General features: G+C 32.9%; 1 protein-coding gene across 7 annotated transcripts in view; it reads right to left on the bottom strand.

The window, feature by feature from the left end:
- Positions 1-24,245, bottom strand: part of HLTF (helicase like transcription factor) — a 45,250-nt gene extending 21,005 nt beyond the window's left edge. For 3 of the 7 annotated variants that reach the window (XM_011364423.2, XM_011364424.2, XM_011364427.2), the window contains exons 1-14: positions 24,019-24,245; positions 22,654-22,861; positions 19,145-19,311; positions 17,878-18,011; positions 17,240-17,337; positions 15,863-15,937; positions 15,509-15,700; positions 13,125-13,220; positions 10,618-10,693; positions 9,211-9,301; positions 7,548-7,627; positions 7,419-7,463; positions 6,499-6,588; positions 4,456-4,553 (exon numbers count right to left, since the gene is read on the bottom strand). In XM_011364423.2, the coding sequence (XP_011362725.1) occupies positions 4,456-4,553; positions 6,499-6,588; positions 7,419-7,463; positions 7,548-7,627; positions 9,211-9,301; positions 10,618-10,693; positions 13,125-13,220; positions 15,509-15,700; positions 15,863-15,937; positions 17,240-17,337; positions 17,878-18,011; positions 19,145-19,311; positions 22,654-22,861; positions 24,019-24,038 (1,470 nt within the window). In that variant the 5' untranslated portion in view covers positions 24,039-24,245. The remainder of the gene's footprint in view (positions 1-4,455; positions 4,554-6,498; positions 6,589-7,418; positions 7,464-7,547; positions 7,628-9,210; positions 9,302-10,617; positions 10,694-13,124; positions 13,221-15,508; positions 15,701-15,862; positions 15,938-17,239; positions 17,338-17,877; positions 18,012-19,144; positions 19,312-22,653; positions 22,862-24,018) is intronic. The other 4 variants (XM_011364425.2, XM_023533155.1, XM_023533154.1 and 1 more) reach the window with 3 other exon arrangements.
- Positions 24,246-24,739: the final 494 nt, after the last annotated feature.

Genomic DNA, 24,739 nt, shown 5'->3' with positions numbered 1-24,739 from the left:
GGTGTGACCTTTTGAGGCAACTATAAGCACAGCAACTGTGGATTGCTTGCTAAATCTTAACAAGTGGCCCAGGAGGAGCACAGGCTGGGGCTAAACTTGGCCTGCAGCTGAACCCCTCTCAGGACTGTGCCACTGGACACCTACTATACAAAGCCACACTAATAAAACCAGGAAAGTTAAGAGCTTTGCTTAGTACATAGAAACAGACACAGAAAGGCAGCCAAAATGGGAAGAAAAAGAAGCAGAAACCATATGAGAGAACAGAACAGAGATCCAGGAAAAATGGAGTCAAGCAATCTAACAGATGTAGAGTTCAAAACACTGGTTATGAATGTATGGGAAGTGTAGATGAATTCAGTGAGAACTTTAACAAAGAGATAAAAAACATAAAAATGGAAATTATAAACGGGAACCAGTCAGAAATGAAGAACACATTATCTGAGATGAGAAGAATATTAAATGAAATAAACAAGGTAAATAAAGAAGAGGATCAAATGACTTATATAGAGGAAAGGAAAGCCAAGGACACTCCATCAGAATGGCAAGAAAAAAGAAGCCAAGACTATAATAATAATTTAAGGAGCCTATGGGACACTATTAAATGTAAAATATCTGTGCCATAGGAGTACCAGGAGGAAAAAAAGAAACAAGACGTTGAAGAGCTATTTGAAGAAATAATCACGGAAAACTTCCCTAACCTGGTGAAGGAAATAGACATGCAACCCCAGGAAGCTCAGAGTCCCAAAAACCAGGAACTCACAGAGGCCCATACCAAGACACATCCTAATTAAAATGCCAAAAGTTAAATACAAAGAGAAGATCTTAAAAGCAGCAAGAGAAAAGCAGTTAGTTACCTAAAAGGGAGCACTCATAAGACTGGCAGCTGATTTCTCAAAAGAAACTATAGAGGATAGAAGGGCTTGACACAAAATATTCAACTTGATGAAAACCCAGGATCTACAACCAAGAATACTTTATCCAGCAAAACTATCATTTAGAGTGGATAAAGAGCTTCCCAGACAAAAATAAACTAAAGGAATTTATCAACACCAACCAAGTATCACAGGAAATGTTGGAGGGACTTCTTTAAGAAGAAAAAACATGCATCAAAAACAGGAATAAAGAAGGGTAGCAACTATATTCCTATTAACAAGTACCTCAAATAGAAAAGAGTTAAGTGCTCCAACCAAAAGATAGAGTGGCTGAATGGATAAGAAAACAAGACCCCTACATAAGCTGCCTATAAGAGAATCACTTCAGATGAAAAGACACACACAGACTAATAGGAAGGGGATGGAAAAAGATATTGCCTTGATGGACCTAGAAGGTATTGAGCTGAATGAAATGGGTCGGATAAAGACAAGTATCACATGATTTCACGTACATGTGGAATGTAAAGAACAAAATCAACAACAACAACAACCACAACAAAAGCGGAAATAAATTCATAGATATAGAGAATATTCTGAGGAATACTAGATGGGAGAGGGGTTGGGGGGACAAAAAAAAAAGCAAAGGGATTAAGAGGTACAAAGTGATAGTTACAGAATAGACATGAAGATGAAGAATGTAGCATGGGGAAGATGGTTAATAATGTAATAAATATGTAAGGAGGAAGAGGGGTATTAGATTTAGTGGGGTGATTGCTCTGTGAGTTATGTGGATCTCTGATCACTATGTTATACAACTGAAACTGGTATATTATTGTATGCCAACTAGAATTGAAAAAAACTCATTGACTTGTACAATGTAAATATAAGCAACTAATTGTCTATTATATTTCAATAAACATGGGAAAAAAGCAAATGCATATAAACTTAAAAAAAATTCTAGCAAAAAAATAAAAAAGTAAAGCAAATTTTGAAATTCTTGAATTTTGATGAGTAAATGAAGATCTCATTAAAAATTTTCATAATACTTAAAAAAAAATACTATGCTTTAAGGGGGCAAAATAGGCCAACTAAATAGGAACCATGGGAGGAAAATAGGTGTGGAACAAAACAGTGGTAAGAAAGTTGGGGAAGCAAAGTTTTGGGAAAGGCCAAAGAACAAAGTTTCAAGAAGAAATGCAAGATTAATATTTAAATTTTTAATTTATGTTCATTCCCTCTCTTTACAAGATTTAAAGATGACTTACAACCTAAGATCTAACAAAAGGTGATGAAAAAGGAAACAAAGCCAGGGTAGAGGAAAAGAAAGAACTCATTAGACATAGCAACAATGAGGTCACTCACTGAAAGCCTTCACAAAGAGTTTCTAAAGAAGGCAGGAACAAAAACTGCTACTGCAGGCTTGAAAAGAGAATAAAACCTGAAACAGATAAGGCAAAAAGACTGAGAAGAGAGGCTAAAACATGAAAGAATGAAGGTGAAAAATGCAGAAAATTTTATCAAGAAATATGGTGGGGGGAAAAAAAAAATGAATGAATCAATGGGATTGCCTTCAAACAGAACAGAGTATATTTGTGGAAGGCTTAGACTTGAAATAGAAGATAATTAACTCTTCTGGAGAAGGAGAACTATATCATTTAGTTTCTAGTCATTTTGCTATGTTTGTATGTATGTGTGTGTGAAGAAATAGGTATTATTTCATTTCCATTGGGAGAATAAATAATTTATCTAAATATCAGAAAATGTAAGTGGTGGAAGTGGCATTGGTATATTACTCCTTTAACTAGATTCTTGCCCATTTTTAAAGATGAAGACATGAAAATAAGGTAGTTTTAGCCTGCTCAGTAGGGTGCTAGGTCATTTACTTGGGGACTAGGAAAAGAGTAGCTTGCTGAGATATTGTAAAATTCTAAATCTTGACACGGAATCCCTATATGTCCAGCCATCCCTCATCCCTTTAAAAATCAGTTTTACCATAACCTTAGTAGGCAAATTTTGTAATGGTTTCCTTTCTAAAGTTTTTATTACCAAAACTTGTTTTGCAAATATAAAACTATAATACTGAGTACCCATTTTTAAAAATACTTATCCATACCCCAAACTCTTAAAGAATCAGTTCTATTGTTTATACCTCCACTAATACTTGTAAACCTTATCCTGAAACTGTCATTCAAGTATCCATGTACTGCCCTTCCCATGATGGATCACAAATCAAAAGAAAAGGCATAGTTTCGCTGGAATTTTAAAAAGAGCTAGAGCAAACTAAAATTCATTCTGGTCCTAAGAGGAAAAATGGCACACTAATCAGATGTAATTTTTTAAAAAAAATACCAAAAACTTTAATAAAAAGATAAAGAGTCAAAGAAGACAAGGCTACATAAAAGTTAAGAAGAAATTTAAGAGGCCACGGAATTTGACAGACAATAACTACTAATCTTTTCCAAAGCAGTTTAGAGAACCAGTGGCAGAAACCAGACTACAATGAGTTAAGGAGTTAGTAAGAGCACAAAGTAGAAATTAAACCCTAAGAGTATGACAGTGAAAGAAAGCAGAAGAGTAGCAACTTAAAGGTGAGCCAATCAAGAGAAAGTATTTTAAAATAAAAAAATCTGAGTATGTTTCTTGAAAGAGCCAGTGGGGAGAGACTGAATAACCAGGCAAGGGGAAAAATAACAGATAAAATGCAAAGACTGGAAGAGATGGAATCCAATGTGTAGACTGAGGTATTGGCCTCACAAAGAATAAGACTTCTTTCACCTCTGAGATTAGAGGAAAGACCAAGGCAGGTAACCTTTGAGGTGACAAGAATAGAAGTTCACATCCAGTGACCTCTACTACAGTGCTTCTAAGAGTCATTATTTCATTATAACATGCAGCTTGAAGCTCTAACTGGAAAGGAAACAGAACCAAGCTGTTCCTTACGCATAATACAGAAAGAGTTTCTCTCCAAAGTAATGTTTTCAGAACAGAAAAGTAATCTGTAAGAAAAACACACACACACACATTTTTTTGTGGGTAGCCTTAAAAGCAGAGACTCTACAGTCAGAATGTAGGTCCATCATTTATTAGCTGAATGACCTTAGGCAAATTACATAATTTCTCTGTGATTCAATTTGGTTACCTGGAAAGTGAGAATAATTGTGAAAATTAAATGAGAAAATCTATGTAAAAAGCTTAGGAAAAAACTGAGCACACAGGAGCTCATTAAATGTTATAAGCTGTTATAAAAAGTTATTGTTAGTGGAGTTCTTGGAAGACGTTCCAACAGTTCATAAATATGGTGGTCTTAAATTATACACATTTCCTACTTTGGGGGACAGAAATTGCAGGGGCAGACGTATAAACCAAATCTTATAGCAACTGAAAATGTTTCTTTCTCTACTGTATATCTTCAAAGAAAAATTACTTCAATTCAGCAAATATAACTCCAATTCACCTAACAATTATTTGAACTTAAAGTGCTGACCAAATATATTTCTCCTAATGAATGACATATTAACAGATTATTTCTTATTGTAGAAGACAAATATAAATTATTCATTTTTAAAAGGCTGTGAAGACTTACAATCCAGTTGCTTAACACAGAAAGTGGACATATGATCAGTGTTGTTCTAGATCTCTCTTCGACATCAGTTTTCTTTGAACCTTCCGCTGCAGATGCTCCTGAAAGAATGGATCAGTGACACAGATTTTAGGTGCTTTTTTTCAAATATGTATGAAGTCAATAAAGAGATAACAACATGTACCTCTATGAAAAGAGAAATTAGGAAGAATTAAAATTAAGCAGATGGACTTCTGTTTCCCTCTATGATGAAGTAACAGGAATTAGATTTTACCTTGCCACTTTAAACAACTAAATACCCAGACACTGACCATTTATGGTGAGAGGTAGAGGACTGTGATTGGGAGGGGACACAAGGAGAAAGTTTGACTACCTCCTGATAGTCACTAGTTATTCATAGCTATTCATTAAGATGAGCATTTGTTTTATGCAGTTTTCTGAATTTGTGCTATAGTTAATGGGGTAGCCAGACACCGAGATGGCCCCCAATGATAATCCACTCCCTGAGAGTCATACCTCGTATAGTCCCATCTCACAATTTACTAGGGTTGGTCTGTGTGACCGAAAGGATATATCATCACTTCTGACATTAAGTTATAAAAGATACAGCTTTTCTTCCTTAGATGCACTCTCTCTCTCTCTCTCTCTCTCTATTCACTCCTTCTGGGGGAAGTCAGTGTTGGAAGGACACCCTCCAATTTTATTTTCTATTCCCCTACTAGGCACTATTTACATTTCCAATATTTCACTAAAATAATGCATCAATGAAAACTATTTTTTATGTCTCCTTGTACATTTCTATAGAGTTGTAGGTAGTATATCTTTAGGTTTTCTTTCCATAGATTGTACATTTATATTCTTAGTGGCTGTTCTATTATTTATCTAACTGATCTGTATAGAGTTCTTTACATATTCCAGATATTAATCCTTTGTAAGTTATACTTATCATCAATATCTCCTGCAGCTTCATCATTTTTCACTGTTTACAGTGTCTTTTGATGCATGGAAATTTTAAATGTAGAATTTAATTTTTCCCTTATGACTTTGTGAGTCTTAAGAAATCACTATTTACCACAAGATATGGCTTCTGTCTCCACTCTGATTTTTGTTTCTCTTCCAGAAATATGTTTACTTTGGTTTTATCACAGCTATGAATTTTTAAGTTTCTTGTATTAACGGCTATGTTAACAGAAACTTTTTGTGTGAACTTAATTCCATCTCAATTCTAATTCTATCTCAACTAAAAGTTCAACATTTCTTAAAATTTCTAAAACAATGGTCAAAAGTAATCTAAAATGCTAGTATTTTCTATTCCTAATTGTTTGTCTTAGACCAAAAGTTAGCTCTTTCCTATCATTCTGTTAGCTCAAATATCACCATCTTAAAAAGGCTCCTTCAGTTAATCCTTATTTCACTATCTTGTTTTTCTCTTCACAGCACTTACTGTCCATAATTATGATTTACTTATTTAATGTTTCTCTTATCGTTAGGCATAAGCTCCATGAAAATACACCTTTGTCTGCTGGATCCCTAACATGTAAAATAAAAGAGACTTAGGTACAGAGATACAACTTATGCCAAATCTCTTTAACCTGAGTTCGATCTCTGTCTCAAATATTTAGACTCCTAAGCAATGTTGTTTTCCTGTCAATTACAAAATACAAAATTATAATAAATAATAAAGAACACTAACATTCTTAAAAGGCAAATTCTACTCATACAGGAAATAAATCTTTATCATAATTTAAATGAATCCAAATTAAATTAAGTTTTAAAGCAGCGATAAATTGCTCTGTGCCTTCACTAGAAGAAATACTTTTGCTACTCAGATGAGTAAGGGACCTCCTCCCATCAATTTTTGACCTAAATAAAATAATAGGAAAAGATATTGGAAGGAAAACACAATTTTAAAAAAATGGGATTATGTATTCTTTTTCTTTAATTTCTAAACTTATAATACAGTTTTATAACTTTTGTCATTTAAAATTTTTCCATTGAAAAATAGAAAAAACAGAACAAAGCTGAAAAACCAGCAGATTTACCGACCCTTTTTCAACACTTTCTTTTTTGTTGCAGGGGTAGATGAAGTAAGTGCACATGCAAATTCTGCATCTTCTTTAACCTTAGAAGATCCTGCTGAAGCAAAAGCCATAAAATCGTTAAGATATTTGAAAACTAATTCTCTCCAGTGCTTAGGTACAGGTACTTTCTGAGGAAAGGAAATAGAACACCACTTCCACACTCTCTATCTTAAGAGCTTATGTTATTAAAAAAGAATAAGATAATTTCTGGTAACCAAAATTGCCTTTTTTGACACTAAAACTAAGCATATCTTTCCAGCTCAAAGAAGGAATGCAGTCATTTGTAATAAACTGTTGCTTTTCCTGAGGAAGAGATATATGCAAAGTGATTTGACTCCCAGGGGGAAGAATTTTTTTCAAGGAAACAGGAATTTGACTTCTAATGATGAGGATGCCAAATTCGGGTAAGTGGTGATGAGTTATTTTCCAAATGCAATACAATTTCTCAATTAAGAATACATTATGATCTGACTTAGAGGGGAAAAAAAAAACCTTTATTTTAAAGATAAAAAAAGGAAAGATACTCACTGGTTATTTTTACATTTATAATAATGTAAACTAATAATATTCCCACTTTACTTTTGAAATTACAATTTAGACATATACAAATAAAGTTTTATTGAAGTCATTTTACAAATAGTAGAAAATCATCCTGTCTTGTTTAAAGGTGATTTAAACATTTTCTCTTAGATTTTAATTTGAAACTATTCTTTCAATTTCCCTCATTCAATACCCTTGATAAGTTCCATGACTAGTTCAAATATAAACAGCAGTCAGGTTTAAGATCTATTACTAAAGAATACCAAGATAGAGAGGTACAAATCGATGGAGCTTTACTGAAATAATTTAAGTGCAGATTACAGATATTGAGTTGTATATATATACCTTTTACTTTGTTTTTAGTCTCTGATTGTACATTTTTCAGTTTGCCTACAAACAAAAACAAATAAAAATGGTCACATGAGGAAATTAGAATATAGGACACAGTATCGAATCAAATCTATTTCATATTACCTTTCATTTTCTGTGGCAATTCGCTTGTTTCAATTTCCTCTGAATCACTGCTTTCAGTGTACTGGACAGCAATTTTTCTTCTAAAATTAAGTCAATACACATTATTTGTCAACCCAAAACAAAATGAGATATAAAAATATGTCTAATAAATGCAACACTAATGTTTTGTCCTGCTTCTGCTTATTTTCTGAAAAAAATTCAAGGGAAACTTTTTATTTGACAAATGAAAGTCGAATTTGTTAAAAGCAGTTGCTTTCCTAACCGATCCATTTACTATACAAAATAAAGTACCATTATTAAAATAAATTTAAAAAGTAAACCAATTAAAAATAGTAATCATTTCAATACTGAGTTCAATTCAATTAAAACTTGCATAAAATTAGAACAAAAAAGAAATGAAAGAAATGACTCATCAAAGAAAACACTTCCAATACAATGAAATAAGCAGCTAAAAGGCAAAAATATAATTCTTTCACAATGAAAACTTCTGTAAATTTTCTGTAGAAACAGTATAGTACAGTGGCTAAGTGCCTAAGAACAATGGGCTCTGGAAGTCAGACTGCACAGATGTGAATCCCCATTCTGCCACTTACTTGTTGTGTCACCTTAGGCAAAATATCTAATATTTTTCTATGCATCAGTTTCCCCGTTTAGAAAACAGGAAAAAAGATACATTCCGCTTCATAGGATAAAATGTTAGTACATACAAAGCCCCTAAAATAGTGCCTATAGCACAGTAGGCATATATGTGTTAGATGTAATATGTGTGTTGGTTGTTGTTTTTAGTTTTCCCGTGTCTCATTATTATTATTTCCATGTCCTTCAATCTGATCTGGTCCACCTAATAGTGCTATAGTGCTATTAACCAGTCTCAGGGTCAGTTCAGAGTTGTAAGATTGGAGATTTAGATGAGAGGGAAACTGATGAGTCCTGGTTTTGTGCTCAGTTGGGTTTTAATCATAGATAACAATTAACAGTGCTCAAGTTTTGAGATTTCTGTTGGTGAAAGAACTAACAAACTCATATTTGAGGTTAGGCAAGCAGATACTGATTGGTAGACAAAAGAATACCACAAAAGCCAAGTATTTCGATATACTTCAGAGGGCAAATAAAATTTATAAAGTTAACATATTCATGTTGAGATTTGAGGGGCATTATGTGTTTTATTCAAATACTTCCTCTAGCCTACATTAATATAATACTCTCCGTTAATAACTTTATCATGTCTCATTTCCACTAAAGGTAAAGTGAGAAAGAACTGAGATGAGCAAAGAGTGCTTTTGTCAAGCCATCCAATAAAAATGTCTGTTTTCACCTCCTCAAATTCATAAAGAAAACTCTTCTAAAGTTTCAACAAAAACAAAAAACCCAGAAGTTAGATCTTACTTCCTGTATAAAAGAAATAGGAAAAAAGTGATAGAAAGACAAGTGATCATTAAAAATTACCAATTCACTTCTTTATAGATTAATATTACTTTTCTTCATCTATAAAAGAAGAGCCCACCTGCCTAAGTCACAGTGATCTTGGCAGTTTCAAATAAAAGAATGTATTTGAAAGAACTATGTTACTCAGATATAATGTTCCTATCTCTCTCCTATAAATATAAAAAATGGAGAGTTTAAATAAACATATTACATATAATCAAACCATAACAGAGTTTACCTTTTGGAGCGGGTGCCAGACAATACTGACTTGGAATATTTATTCTTTCCCTTGACATCTGAAATACTGGGTTCTCCACTACATCTAGATCCTGCCATTTCAAAGAAAAATACAAATATATAAACCATTAGTAAATTGTCTTAGACTGGCAGTATCCTTCTTAAAACCTTGGTTTTCCAACTCAATAGTTTCACTTTCTTAATATCTTCATTTCTGCTCCTTTAGTCAATCAGCCAGCTACTCTACTAGTTTCTTAACCTAGTATTTTCTTACTAAAGAGTTCCTTCCATTATTGTACCCAGTCTTCCCCTTGTAGTCATCCAGCCAATCCCCACACTGGCTTAATTTTCTATTGTACCAAGGCAGCTAAGAGCTGCTGGAAAAAAATAAACAATAAATTGATTTTACTATAAATTTACATTTTCATCTCAGCTCTCACCTCATGTCACTTAGCAACTCTTTTATATAACACACAGCCTCCCTACTACTCGCTAACCAGAATGATCTATATACTACACACTGAATCCCTTGCCTACATTCTTAACTCCTTTTACTCCCAGAAGATAACATGATTCATCAGATGTCATCTTCTATAATTGTATACCATTTTATTCCCTCAGTTATCTATATTTTCCATAAACTACACTTTGTTTCTTTCTAATGCTAACTCATCTACCTATTTGCTTGATCTCATTTCCTTCCACAGGCCAAAAAACTATTCTCTCCATTGTATCCAAAATCTCTTCCTATCCATGGATTTCTTTCTTAAACCAAAAAAACAAAAGACAAAAAGTAAAAAATAAAAGCTCTCGATTCTGCATCTTTCTCCAACTATTTTTCTATTTCTCTCTCCTATCTCAAACAAACCAAAATATGTAATAACACACAGTTATTTCCAATTATTCATCTACTATTTTTACCTTAAAATATTTTCAATCTTATTCTGCTCTAACCAATCTTCAGAAATTAATATCGTAAAGGTGATTAACTACTAAATCCAACCATATCTGCTAAACCCAGAGATCTCTTTATTTCTCCTCTGACTTGAGAATTTGGTTCTCTTTATCTGCTGTTATCCATGCACATCACATTATAAATACCATAAACTACTCTGAGTTCCCAGAACAATAAGTGTTTTTTGTGAGTTCTTTTTGCTTTTTTTTTTCTTGCCTTTTTACTGCCCTTCCACAAGATATTTTTCTCAACTAAAAATGTTCTTTCTCAGCTTCTTTACCACCCAGTTTCATCACTACCTCCTTGATGAAATTTTTCCTATCAGTCCTTATGAAATTCTTTAGAAAAAGAAATCTATAGTTTTTGTATAGTACAAAGCCAAAGCTGGTATTACATGATTAAATTGGAAAAATCTAAATAAAATATTGAGTCATGTTCGAAATTAAACTTTACCTTTGAATAGTCCATCTGTCTTTTCATTGGTACTGTTTCCTTCAAGTTTCATAGATTCATCGTTAACATTACATTCCTGGATGAAAAAGTATATATCTTACATAGTACTGTTGTCAGTTTAAAATAAACTTAAAATGCATCTTTATTTATAATGCTTTATTTTACATAATAAAGATTATTTAAATTGTTACTCCATTCTAGAGCAAAGGAGAGAAGTGCATTAAGTGAAAAGGAAAAATATACAAATTGATTAAAATTTTTTTCACAGGTTCATAAAATAAAACTAGTTGGTCTTTACCTTTCAAAAGAAATACAAAAAGCAAACCTTAGTTATATATGGCATATTAGTTACTATGAGAAATATTCATAAAATGGGATTTACTTTAAAATTAAAAAGAATTCTCAGATGAATGGACCTTTAATGAGGTTGCCATTGCCATCCTTTTTCTCTCTTTCCTTACTCTATTGAAGATTTTCCTCTCAATTTTCTTCCTTTTCCCTTCACGTGTACCCTTTTGTTTCAAAATGCATCAATGTGTACATGAGTACAAAAACTTCTATAAAAGTAAAACTTTATACTTCTTTATGGAAATATTTCTAACTGAGTCTAGTAGGGCAGGGTTCCTCCAATCTTATTTCTAATTCTTGATTGGAATCTGTAGATAGGAATGACAAATAAAATTGAGTTTAAATTAATTCTTGCCATTTAAAAAGGAATGTAGGTGATCAAAACCTTAATCGGAATGGAAGTTAGGAGTGGCGGGCAGGAGTACAAAGTAATTTTTGCTGAGAATTAGGACTAATAAAGGATATCTGATTTTAGTTTTAAAAAACTGAATTTTAAACATCTTATAAAATCCCATTAGAGTTAAGTTCTACTAAAAATATGATTGAAAGAAGAAACATCCCCTTCAAATGGTATCAGAAAAAATAAATTAAAAATCCAAAATGTAACATTTTTAGAGATATGTAACTAGAAGAGTTATTTTAGATAATTAACTTTTTAAATCATTATCTCCAAGAAATTGATGTAAAAAATGCTTTTCAATCTTCTTTAATGATTAGTACAACCATTTATATTATATTAAACAGTGTGCAAAAAATAATCTAAAATTTTATCCACAAATAAAGAAGTCTTCTACATTATTTTTATATTAAATAATTTTGTTTAGGAAACTTTTTCTTCATACAAGTCAAAGATAAACTTTGTACAAAGTCCAAACTATCAAATCATACTATACTCCAATCTAATGGAATTTAAACTGGTGGCATTTTACTCTGTAAGCTTATAATATCTAAATCAATTTGAAATACAGTGAAATTTTTTGTTGCAATAAACTCTAAGCTGAAAATCAGATTTTCAGCCTTAATTTCAACTAACGTAGCAAACTAAATATCCTAAAACCTTCCAACTACATAACACCTCAAATGCATGGCTGATACTGGGGAGGAAAGGGTAAGCTTTACTGATAAGTTTTAAATTGATAATTGACACAAAAGCTAAAAGCAATCTTAGGTGCTACTCTTTAGTTTTAATGACCAAATGTAAAAAGAAGAGGATGTAAAGCACTGGACTATTCAAAATAGGAAAGTGAATCTCAGACGTTAACAATAGAGTTAAACTCCTAATAAAGGTATAAAGAAGGAAATGAAACTAAGGGCAGAAATTAATAAAACAGAATCTCAATAAGCAGTGGTAGAAAATTAATGTGCAGCCTCTTTGAAATCTAAAAAATAAGAATAGCAGTACAGAAAAGTCCCATGAAAAAAAGATTTTTGCATAGATTTTTGCTTAGTTATTTCCCACTTTAAAGTTCTTTCAATTTTCAGCTGAGTATGAAGAATATTGTTTCATTCTAATCATTTTCCCATAAAATTAATTCATTCTTAATTCTTATAAATGGAATATAAATATATTAGGTGTATGTATGCTATATAAATATATATAAATTAAATATCAAGAAAAGTCACCCATATTCTCATCACTAGGACATAATTATCATTATTAACATTTTGGCACATAAAGTGTATATAACTACACTTAGACATACATTAATATATATTTACACAGATGTGTACCTGGACCATTTTTTAACTCAAAAAATATCATGAAAGTTTTCTTCAAAAATAGGATTTTTTGCATAATAATACTAAGTTCTATAGCTATATTATAATTTAACTGTTCCCTTAGAGGTTTTTCTTTTCTGTATTTAAAACAACGCTAGGGGGAAAAAACTTGTACTTTTATCTTTGGAAAAATACATTTCTGATAACTCAGGTAGTTTCTTTAAATGGCATTATTGAGTCAAAAATATAAACACTGTCAAGGCTCCTGATAAAAATTACCAAATTGCCCTCAAGAATGTGGTCTGACTTTCACTCTTATCAACAACACATGAGAGGCCACTCATCACATCTTTGAAAACATTAGATATTATTAATTTTTTTGGCAACTTTTAATGACAAACATTTAACACTAATCCAGAGACTTCAAAGGAAATACTCACCTTCTTTGGTTGACTTTTTTTAACTCTTTCAACAGGAAGAGGTTTGCCATCATGAAAGTTGGTAAGAATTACTGCAATGGCTGTCAGAGTTTTGCCCTTTAAAATGTTTTAAAAAGACAAATGGTCAGATTCTTAAACTCAGTTGACCAGAGAATATTCCAAAACTAATTTTAAAATCAAGGAACCAATATCATATAGCATTTAAAGCCACAGAAGTGTTTAGGTTATTTTATTAAATGGTATACATATTAATGAAAAGTATTTCATTAAGTTAGGAAATACTTTCCCACACTGCATTACTAGGAATTATTAAATGATTTACTCTTATAAAATACTATAAGCATCTCTAAGAAATGTTATTTTATTGAATGACTACTGTTCTAAGATTTTACTTTTAACTCTGAACTAATAACTTTATCACAAAACTATAACTTCGTTTCCTGTTAATTCAGAGCTAATTTAAAATGATTAGGAATTCTACTATGCACATGAGGTAATCATTTCATTAAATTTCATTTAAAGATAATTCCAACACTTAACAGTTATAACTTACCAATAATGTATAAAGAACATGATATACTTTGTGCATGTTTCTTAAATAAAAACATGCAGTTTTTTACTAATTTCCATAGCTGAATTTATAATGACCAACACAGAAATAGATATCTGGGAATTTTAAAGCAGTGTAAAGCAGTAGTTTTCAAAGTGTAGTCCACAGGCCCTAGGGGACCCCAGAATGCTTTCAAGGGTATATGTGGTCAAAACTATTTTCATAATACTACTAAGACCTTATTAGTGTTGACATCTGCAGTTATGCCACAAAATGCCATGGTAGGCAAAACTGGTGGTGCCTTAGCATGAAATAAAGTAGCTGCCACTACATCATAATAGTGGTTATTGTATTCTTAACTGCCACATACAGTAAAAAAAAAATTTTAATGCCAATTTCACTTTAAGTATGTTAAGACTGTTCTTGATGAAGCAGTACACATTACTTTTATTAAATATTGCCTCTTAAGTACACACCTTTTAAATATTCTGTATAACAAGATGGAAGGTACACATAAATTACTTCTGTTGTGTACCAAAATATGAGGGTTACCTAGAGAAATATCATTTGTGAAACCAAGTTGCAAGCTCAACTAGCCACCATGTATTGCCACACATCATCACTTTTTCATACATCATTATTTTTACTTAAAAGAATGAACAACAACTAGTTATTCATTACTGAGTGGTAGAAAGCAAAGTAAAGCTATCATCTTCAAGGAAAACAATTGACAGTATTTGTTGTTAATGATAAAATCTGAGCTTTCCAGCAAAAATTAAAATGTTGGAAAACTTGTATCTGACACTATGAGCATAGCAGCTTCCCAAAATGTAAATGCCTAGTAAGATCAGCAGTATTATCAATGAATGTAAATTTTTGGTATCATTATAATGAAACGTATCAACATTTGATAGATCTGTGTAACTCAGTGAACTAATATTTTCCAAAAGGGCAATCAATACCTGATGCTATAGAATCATGCATGGGTAAAATATCATTCAATGTGCAAGCTACACTGATAGATTTTAATGAAACAGAATATATAAAGTTCACTGATAATTTTTTTTTTAAGTTCTACATTAAAACTATTAATCTCTAATAAACTAATACTTGCTTAATTTTGTTACTGTATCAAAGCAGAATATCTATGGTTACCTAAAAAGGCTATTAAAATACTCCTCCCTTTTCCAACTATAACCAACACGCCATATTATTAACAGATTGAATGAAAAAGCAGATATGAAAATTCTGATGTCTTCTATTAAGCCAGACACTAAAGAGATTTACCAAAAAAAAAAACAATGTTAGTCTTTTTATCAAAACTGCTTTTGTTTTGGAATACTTTTCACTTAAAATTATGCTACTTCTATTAACAAGTTTATTAACTGTTAATTTAAAATAATTAAAAATTTTTTTGTTTAATGTCTAATACTATAATTATTATAGGTATATTAATAAATAGAACCCATGAAAACAAAGCTCTTTGGGAACTTAAAGGGTTACTTGAGACCAAAAAGTATAAAACCTGCTGGTGTAGGAAACATAAATGTATATTTAATATTCAGTGTATCACATTTGTGATAGACTACAAAAAAAATTGAGAAACACATATTTCTATTATCACTAATTATTTTAATTGTATCTTAACCAAACAACAAAAAAAACTCACCATTATTTTAAGTAAAAACCATAGGAAAAACTGTGTTCTACATTAAAAGTAAAATCTAGTACCAAACTGGCACCAACATATTCTTATCTGTATCTACTTCAAAATTATTTCTGTAAAATCATAATCACAAAATAAAACTGTATTAACAAAAGAAAAAATAATTACCAAACCCATATCATCAGCTAAAATTCCTCCATGGACATTATCTGGTCGATCCTTCTCAGAAAAATTTGTTATTGTGTTATAGTATAAGTCACTTCGCTGTTCCCAGAATGGTGGAAGTTCTTTACTGTTTTCCCGTGAAACCATCCAAGCTAGAGCTTGTTTTTGATGTGGAAGCAATAGTGTTTCAATAGCCTATAAATAAAAGGAATGTAATAAATAGAAATATAATAAGCCCTTTCTCTCCCCCTCCTCACAAAATCTGGAAAACAGTTGATCTTATGACAAAAAATATATCAAGTAACAGAATATTTTTAAATTCCAAATACTTTTAAATAGAAAATACTGGTTCGGTACCTCAGCTGGTTCCATTTCATGAGTTTTATCATCTTCTTTTAAATCTTCAAACAATTTGTCAAATTCTGTTTTAAGCTACAATAAACAGCAATAAGAAATATTATAAAACAAACCAATTAAAGTAATTAAACTTAACTCACTGAGTTCAAATCATTTATTTAACTATAAAAATTGATTACCAAAACGTACATAAATTAATTCTTAGAGATACTACACTGCTCATTGAAGGCAGAATAAATAAATGCTTTAGGTATAAGTAACTATGTTAACAGTCGACAGAATACAGAACAGAGATTTATAAATCCTGGGTTTCACTCACAGCTCTGTCACAAATAAACCTATATATAACTTTAGGCAAGACACTTAACCCTTATAGCCCTATATCTCATTCCTGTAAAATCAAAAGAATAAACTAGATTTACAGAGTCTCCAAGGTTCCTTCTGACATTGAAATTCTATGATTCTATTAGTTAGTTGTATTGAAACCATTCTGGCAGATCCTACCAGGTACATTTGACTTTTTTTTCAGTCAGTAAAATTTTACTTATTATTATTGCAATAAAGAACTTGCCGTGTGCTATAAAATATTTGGATGATTTCAATCTTATGCTAATTTAGTTGGTTCTTTAAACTGATCTAGTCAAATTTTATAGCAATATATATATGTTACAATTACTTTTGTAAATTAGCACATGTATACACAGCAGTAGCCCGGAAGAAATCAGGCCAACTCTAAAAAGTTAAGAGAGGTAACCAGGGCTTTACCCACCAGACACAGGTTCAAACCCTTCGAACGACAAGCAGGGAAAATAGAATAACTACAATTAGAATATAAAAAGGCTAGCAGTGATGGATAGAGACATTTTTTATTTAATTTACAGATTGATCTGCATTACTTTATTTTGTATCCTTTTTTTCAAACTAACTCAGTATAACAGTATCCTGGATTACAAATTAAACAAAGTAAAAACTAAACTAATGCCAAAGATTTGGAATTAATATTTTTAGCACGGCATTTGCAACCTTTACCGAAAGGAAAAAGTTTCAAGCTTCAATTTTTATAAAATATTTAGACATTCTAAAAATTTCATGAAAACGTACTAAAACATTCCATTCATATACAGCAATGTATGTGTTTTAATATATGTATCAATGTGTCTCCACACTTATATTCCTTATTACTTCTTTCTCCACACTTATATTCCTTATTACTTCTTTCTTTTTGCATTATATATTCTATTTATCCTGTTTCATTAACTTAACAACATATCTGAAGATAACTAATGCCAGCACATACATATTTATCTTATTCTTTTAAAACTCATTCTTCAACATTTAAAATTCACTTTTAGATTACAAAATAAAAGAAAAGCATACCTGTTCAGTTGTCATCTGTACTGCAGCATGAACTGGCATACTATAGCTTGGCCCAGCTCTTCCAGAGCCCCAACTGCTTTCCAAACTGAATCCTAAAGCTGTGATTTACAAAATGAAAAGAAAAAAATCATCAAATGAAATAGACTATCTTTTAGTAAATAGCTTTTAAAACTTGAAGAATAAGCTGCATTAAAAATTCTCTTAACATATTTGAAAGTTTTTTAAAAGCTAATTCCTGAGTCATTTAAAAACACATCATTAAACAATACTTTTTTATTCCCTATTGTGAGATTCTTATTGTCTTTAATTTATCAAAGAGAATGCTTACAATCAGAGATTTGCAAATATTATCATTACGGAAAATTAGGGGAGAAACTATAGGACCTACTTGTGTGTGTGTGTCTGTGTGTCTGCGTGTATGCGTGCACAACCTCCTATGAATGTATAGTTGCTTCAAAATAAAGAGAAAAAAAATCGGAGATATTTTTAAAAAGACTCCGAAAAAAGTCAGAACTTAGAGCCTTCAGCACAAATTAATTTAGCCAACCAAATTCAAAGTATTACTTAAGAGAATAAAAGTTTACAATCCCTGAATTCTTACAACATCAAAATAATAGTATATTAAATCCTAAACTTACTTTTTGGTGTAGGACCCAATTTAAATCCATGTTTCTTCAACTGATCTAAAACTGCTTTTCTATTTTCTTCTTTTCCCCAAAGACTCATATGCAGAGGCATGGTAAAAGCATTGTTTGCACCAAAAGGAACTACCCTATTGTTTTTAAGAAGGAAGAAAAGAAATTAAGTGTCATTTGTTTGCTTCCATTAAGAATCTGACTGTTAAATATTCCAAGTGCTGCATTCAAATTTTACAGGAATCTAAAATAAGGAGGAACTAGTTGGGCAGACTAGAAAAGACAGAAGAACAGAGAACAGAATCGACAACAATCAGAAGAAAAGGGTTGTTTTTAGGAAAAGAATGCCAGAAGAAACTAAGATGGGATAAAGTAGTGTTTAAATACAAGGACAGCCTATAAATAGTAAGTTTAATTGAAAGGGTAGAGCTTTCATTAACAGAACCACTGGGAGTAGCAACCTATTCTGAGAGAACGAGAAATGAGTTGCAAAAACTATTTCTGATCCACGATTCACTGTAAGTTTATTCTCAATATTTGAAAAACTTGATGAAAAGAAAGCAAGTACAGCAGTAAAGTGAGAAGACACTGCTAAGCATTTATCTTCCAAACTCACCTTTTCATATTCTAAACACTGCATAGTTAAATTGAGATCACAAACAGAAATGCCTAAAAGAGAAAAGGTAACTGAGGAAATGAGTTTAAAAAAAGGAAGAGGTTGCAGAACTGAGAGAGTGTATGCCCTGGCTAAAGCAATAGTTGTCTCTAGGCAGCAGTTAGTTAACTGATGGTATGTGGAAGGGAGGGTCCAGCATTACTAGATATTCACTTTGTCAAGAAAAATCTTCATAAATAGTTTTTATGTGTATGGAAAAAAATGATATGTATAAAATGTAGAATATCCAGGTATTTGAATATTGGGAAAAAATTGAAAAATTTTAAAACATTGTGTAAGCAAAATAAAACTCACCTACATCTGATCACAGGCTATCAGTTTACAACCTCTGATTAAAAGGTTGGAAGAGATGGTGTGAACTTACTAATATTTGAACCAGAGTCTGTTTTTCTCCATGTAATAATTCAAGAGGAAAGTGAGGAAATAACTGTTTGATGGCTAGGGTAGTAAAGGCAGATGAGAAAAGAATTAAAATATTTATTGAACACATACTAAAGATAGTGATAAAAGTTGTCAGGGAAACTATTCAGACTCAACAAATTCAAAGACCACTACGACTCAAAATTATTAAAACTAAACTCTGAAGTACATTACCCTTCGACTTGTGCCAATTTGTTGTCCATGATATAGGCCAATGCAGCTGCAAGATCTTTCTTTAAATGTCCAACCTGATTTCCATTCACATTGTTTACTTTAATCGCATTCTTATCATAGGGGTTATTAGGCTCTCGTTGTAATGCAACCATTTCGTTATTATTAACCTAATAAAAATAATGAATAGAGAACATTATAAATAATAAACATACAATAATTGCTTTCTTCATACTTTATCTGGAATTTCCATTCTTTTTTTAATGCTTACTGAATAACACTGCATATGAAAAATGTATATTTTCTTGACTCACATTTCCACAAAATATTAAAGAATACAATGATTCTCTTATAGTTTTTTTCTTACTTACATGCATTGAGAAGTTAACAAATCCTTGATATCTAAACTTTACGATCAAAACTAAATAAGATTCACACTATTTAAAATGTTCAACATCATAACTTCTGAAAACAAGTAATCTTTATTGAGTGCTGACAAAGTATTCCAAGATATTACATAGACTGACTTTTTAAATCTCCAAAACCCTATCAGTAGGTACTATCATTATCCCCATTTTACAGATGAAGACACCAAAGCACAGAAAAGTAACTTGCCTAATGTCCTAAAGCTAATATATAGCAAAGCTAGGTTTTGAATCTAGGCAGTCTGGCTCATAAGCCTGAATTCTCTAGACTCTAAAAGGGGAAAAAGGCATTAATTATAAATAGGAATGGAACTGGAATAAGAAAATTAATGAAGACTTCAACTCATGTCATTGATTCCATTTGATTAAAAATTACCTTAGACATTACTGAAAATGGAAGAGTAAGAATTTCTGAAAATTCTCTCCTCCATAAAAGCCCTGGAAAAACTGGCAAAAATTGTCAGAATCAATTTTTTCAGAACTCTGGAAACTAATGAAAGAATTGAAGAAATTCTTTGCGATTCTGGGGAGTGTTAATTAAAAAAAAAAAAAAAAAAAGCTGAATATCTGTGCACCAGTCCCATCGCCAGCTCTCAGCTACATGATAGCCTTTAAAAGTAACCTGCTGGGATTCTTGGTGCACCCTAGCAGTTAGGAGAGAACACAATGAAGCAGAATCTTTCAAGATTCATTCCTGAAGAACTGCCATTATTTGACCTGTATGATGATTCCCTAGAAGATTCCCACTTGCAAAGATGTTTCTATTTAACCTGTGAGCTCACGTAGTACAAAAACACTCTCTCTTGGGTGAGTGTTTGTCTAAAATAATTTTATAGGCAGTGGGCAAGAGCTGGGAGAAAAAAATACAATAACCAAAAGGCTTAAAAGGAAGATCTGGGCAATAAAATACCTTTAGGGGCTCTGAACAGCTCCATATTACTGAGAATCTAGGTCATAGGCAAGTATAGGGCTATATGCATGCCCGGGGCTGTGCCTTTGTTCAGGAAAGGCCTGAGAAGGCCTTAAGCTCTCACTTCTGGCTTAACTTGAGGGTCTGATTTGTCAATTCTTCTATTCCCCCATTTTTCTTATGTTGAAGTTTTCTCAAATCATTTTTTTGGTTGTCTGAAGCATGTTCTGAAGGAGATTCCTTGGGAAAGAATTCCATGATATGGATTTGTCTAGTCTTTCATTCTTCCATTTTTTCTTTATATTAGAGCTCCTATGATCATTTTGTGATTGGAAATGTGTTGAAATGTGTTATCTGATTCCTTAGGAAGGAACAGTATTTCCTAACTTTTTGTATATTCATAGTTGTGATGTTTAAACTTGAGTATAAACTTATGTTTATACTTGTGATGCTTGGCTGAATATAAAAAATTTTCTCTCCATAACATCTTGGTGTTTCATAAAATAAATTCTGATGCCAATATTTCTTTTCTATATAAGTTGAGACTTTTTTGCCTGTATAACAATAAGATATTTTTCCTTATCTTAGAAGTCCAATAGTCTCATTAAGGTATATCTTAGTGTGGACTATATAATAAAGTCGTTTTCTTTTATTTCAGAAAATTTTCTTTGATTATAGTTTTAAATGTTTCCTTTGTTCCAAAGCTTGTTTTTCTTCAGAGACTCCACTTTATATATATTAGATCTCCTCTGCATATACATATGCCATATGTATACACCTATTAATGCCTCTGAAATCCTTTTGATCATATTTTTTCACTTCTCTGTTTTTCATCATTTATTTCCCTTACCATATTCACTTTTGTGTTCTTTTTTACTTTGGTCTTTAATTATGAAATAGTTTTTCTTTTCTAATTTCTTCCTGAAATGTCAGGTTCTTATTTCGTATTCACCTGTTTTCTAGCTCTCATATCCTTCTCTGAGCTTTCCTATTTCTGATTTGTGCTATTTTTTCAAAATGTACATTGTTTTCTAAATTACTTTAAACCATTGTGAAATATTAGATTATGGTTGTTATTGATCTTAGAACAATCACTATTTGTTGATCTTAGAATCAGTTCTGATTTTAATAAAAATGTGGGTTGATTAAAAGTAATTATCACTTAATTTTTTTATTTTTAAATGTATTATTTATTTTATGAGTAATACATGTTCATTATTTTTAAATGACTAAAAGAAAAATCATTAAATATCTCTAAAGTCTACCATTCAGAACCATAATTTATTCACTTTGTTATTTCTTCCAGTTTAATCTGTGAACACATGCATGTAAATTGAAATCATATAATACGTTAATAAAAATGAGATCGTATGCCTATTGCAGTGATCACTTTTTTCTCTTAGTAAAATATTAGGACCAGTTTTTCACAAAAACACAAATCTGCATTGTATTTTTAATTTCCTTTTAAGAGACATTTTGGAGTAGATCACTATTGTGAAAAAATATAATAAAAGTTGAGGTATTTATCTTTGCATACTTATTATTTTCAACTTTTTTTCAGCTTTGAGATATTTTACATATGATAAAATGCACACGTTTTAAGTATATGATTCCAAGAGTTTTACAAAGATATATAATTACCATCCCAATCAAGATACAGATTGTTTCCATCGCCCCTGAAAGTTCTCTTCTATGCTGTTAGAATTATGTCTTCCTAACCCTGCCATGACGTCTGTGTTTTATCTTAATTTATTTTGTGCATCGTAAGTAAGGTATGTCCTAAGGTAACAGCCTAATATTGCTTATAAGGGGCAGAAGAGGAGAAAGCAATAGACTGACTTGGAAGTCACTGTGCAAATATACAACAAAATATCTGTGCTTTGGGGGAGAATCATTTAACCTTCCTGAGCTAGGAACAAGATAATAGATGTCTCATCTACCTCAGAGTCAATGTAGCAATCAAATGAGACCACACAGCAAAAAAGACCTTTGTATATTCTAAGAATGATACAAATGTAAAAGAATGTTAGTCATTAGATATTTGTTATCTTGCTCAGATATATTTCAATTGCTTCAAGGAAAAAAATTAACTGCACTTATCGCCTCCTAATTCTTATTTTCTAGATTAATACCACAAATAGATCGCATTTTAACTTAATATCTAATGTTATACTCACTACTCCTGTGTAATAGCGTAGTCCAACTACATGACCTCTCAAAGTTCCAAATAAAATCGAATCTAGTTCTTCATCACTAGTTAGAAAGTCGTCTGGAGGGATAATATCTTGGAATTCAAAACGAGGAAAGAAAGTTGGATATGAAAGGCGTGTAAAATTTCCATGGGCTCCGTATTGGACAGTCTGCAAATACTTCCAAACAGGATCTCTATTTTAAAAAGGGGGGAGGGGCAGAGAAAAATAAATTAACCAAGTATTTCTCAAAGACCATACCATTCTTATAGGCCAAATGTTTTCTCTTTATTTCAACAAATTAAATCTTATGTGGGAACTGCTGTATAAGATTAATAGTTACTCTGGTTAAAGCAGGGATTGGAACGAGTGGGGGAGATTTCCAGGAACCCTACTGTTCAGTAATATATCTTCTACCCACGGGTATTAAAAATGAAAACCCCAGTAAGGATTTACAAATCTCTTTCCTAGTGATCACCTATTTAAATTGAAATGTATATGATGTCCGTAACTTTAATTATATGCCAAAATTTCGATAGATTGAGCTAGAAGAGACTTCCAAATATAGAATTACCATTATACGTGAAGCCGTTTATATCTTTACAGATAATACATCCAACAGCCATTAATTCCCTCCGAACGGAACCCTTATTTTATTCAGGTATCCAAACCATGCCATCATGGGAGGTTCACCTCACCTCCCACTCCCGCTGGTTTAAGGGTAACCTCAGTCCCCTTATGGATAAGTGTTTCAGGAACAGGCACGTAAACCAATTTGGACACTGAAAGGCAAGGGGAAGTCGCGGGCGTGTTGCGGGGGGGAGGGAGGTTCAGGAAGTTTCCACTCTAATAACAGATAGAAGGTAATTTCCTTGCGTTTTCCTTATACGTCGCGCATAGCTCTTTTGGCTCCTCTGCAAATACGTATTTGCACGTCTGTGCATGCACATAAAACATGAGCTACCTGGGGACGAGGGTTGTCTTACTCAGCCCTTCATTCCGAGCACAATGCCTAGAGCATGGTGGGTATGTAATAGGTGTTCTGTTAAAGAACAGGTTGCGATCCCCGCAAAGGAGTGGAGCCTTGCGCCCCTGGCCCTTCCCCTCAGCCCTCGACCCCAGCCCTTGACAGATTTCTCCAAAGCCTTGGCACGAGACTCGCCTGAGGAGCCTACCCATGCCAATCAAGATTATGCATTTATTTCTCCCGCGGATATATGAGCCACCAGCAAAACGAATACAAGCTGCACAAAACGCACGAGGAACGCGAAAAGAACGCGGGGAAGGTCAGGTTCATTTGGGGACGCCTCCAGGCCGTTACCCCTTGCGCCCCACCCCCTCTACCCCCTTCACCTCTTGAACATCCAAGACATGGCGCTGTGTGGGTGACAAGGGAAACGCTTGGGTGCTCGGGATCGTTCTTGAGCCGCCTCGATACGCCTTTTTCCAGGGCCTGCAGCCGAGAAGCCAAGGACACTTCACGAGCGCGGGAGGAACCACTGTAAGACGCCGCGACTCTCGTTAGACGACGACGCTGTCTTCTTCCAGCAACAATCTGAGCGATCACCGACGCTCTGTGACTAGCACTGGGAACGTCCAATCCTGAGGAGGAGCCTACGAGGACGAACCAATCAGGGCACTGAAGGGAGGGCAACTCCGCCCTGTGCAGCAATTCAAAGACTGTGGGCTGGGTCCAGGCTGCAGGGGCGGTTCCATCCGGGTTCTTCCCCGCCCCCAAGGCAGGCGCGCGCGAAAGCTGCGCTGCCTCAGCATCCCAACTGAGGTGCCCTCGGTGTCCGCGGTTTGTTTGATTCCGGGCCTCATAGGGCGACGACTCTCCTTCCTCTGTTTCCCCCAGACCCTAAGCCTCAGCCCCATTCTTTAGGCCTTACTTCATCCTGCTTCTAATTTTTTCCTCATCTGATGTGAACATGTAATATCTTCCACTAAATAAACTCCGCGATTTACGAGCCGTGGAGGTACCAGCGAGATACTTTTCATTTCCTGTGGTTAACGCCAAGTAGTTGCCTTCAAAACATTCACTTTAAACCTCGCCGACGAATCTGTGAGAAGC

Source organism: Pteropus vampyrus, unplaced genomic scaffold (assembly GCF_000151845.1).
Source record: "Pteropus vampyrus isolate Shadow unplaced genomic scaffold, Pvam_2.0 Scaffold97, whole genome shotgun sequence".
Taxonomy (NCBI): domain Eukaryota; kingdom Metazoa; phylum Chordata; class Mammalia; order Chiroptera; family Pteropodidae; genus Pteropus; species Pteropus vampyrus.
Note: the sequence above shows the minus strand (reverse complement) of the source record. Positions and strands in the feature narration are given on the sequence as shown.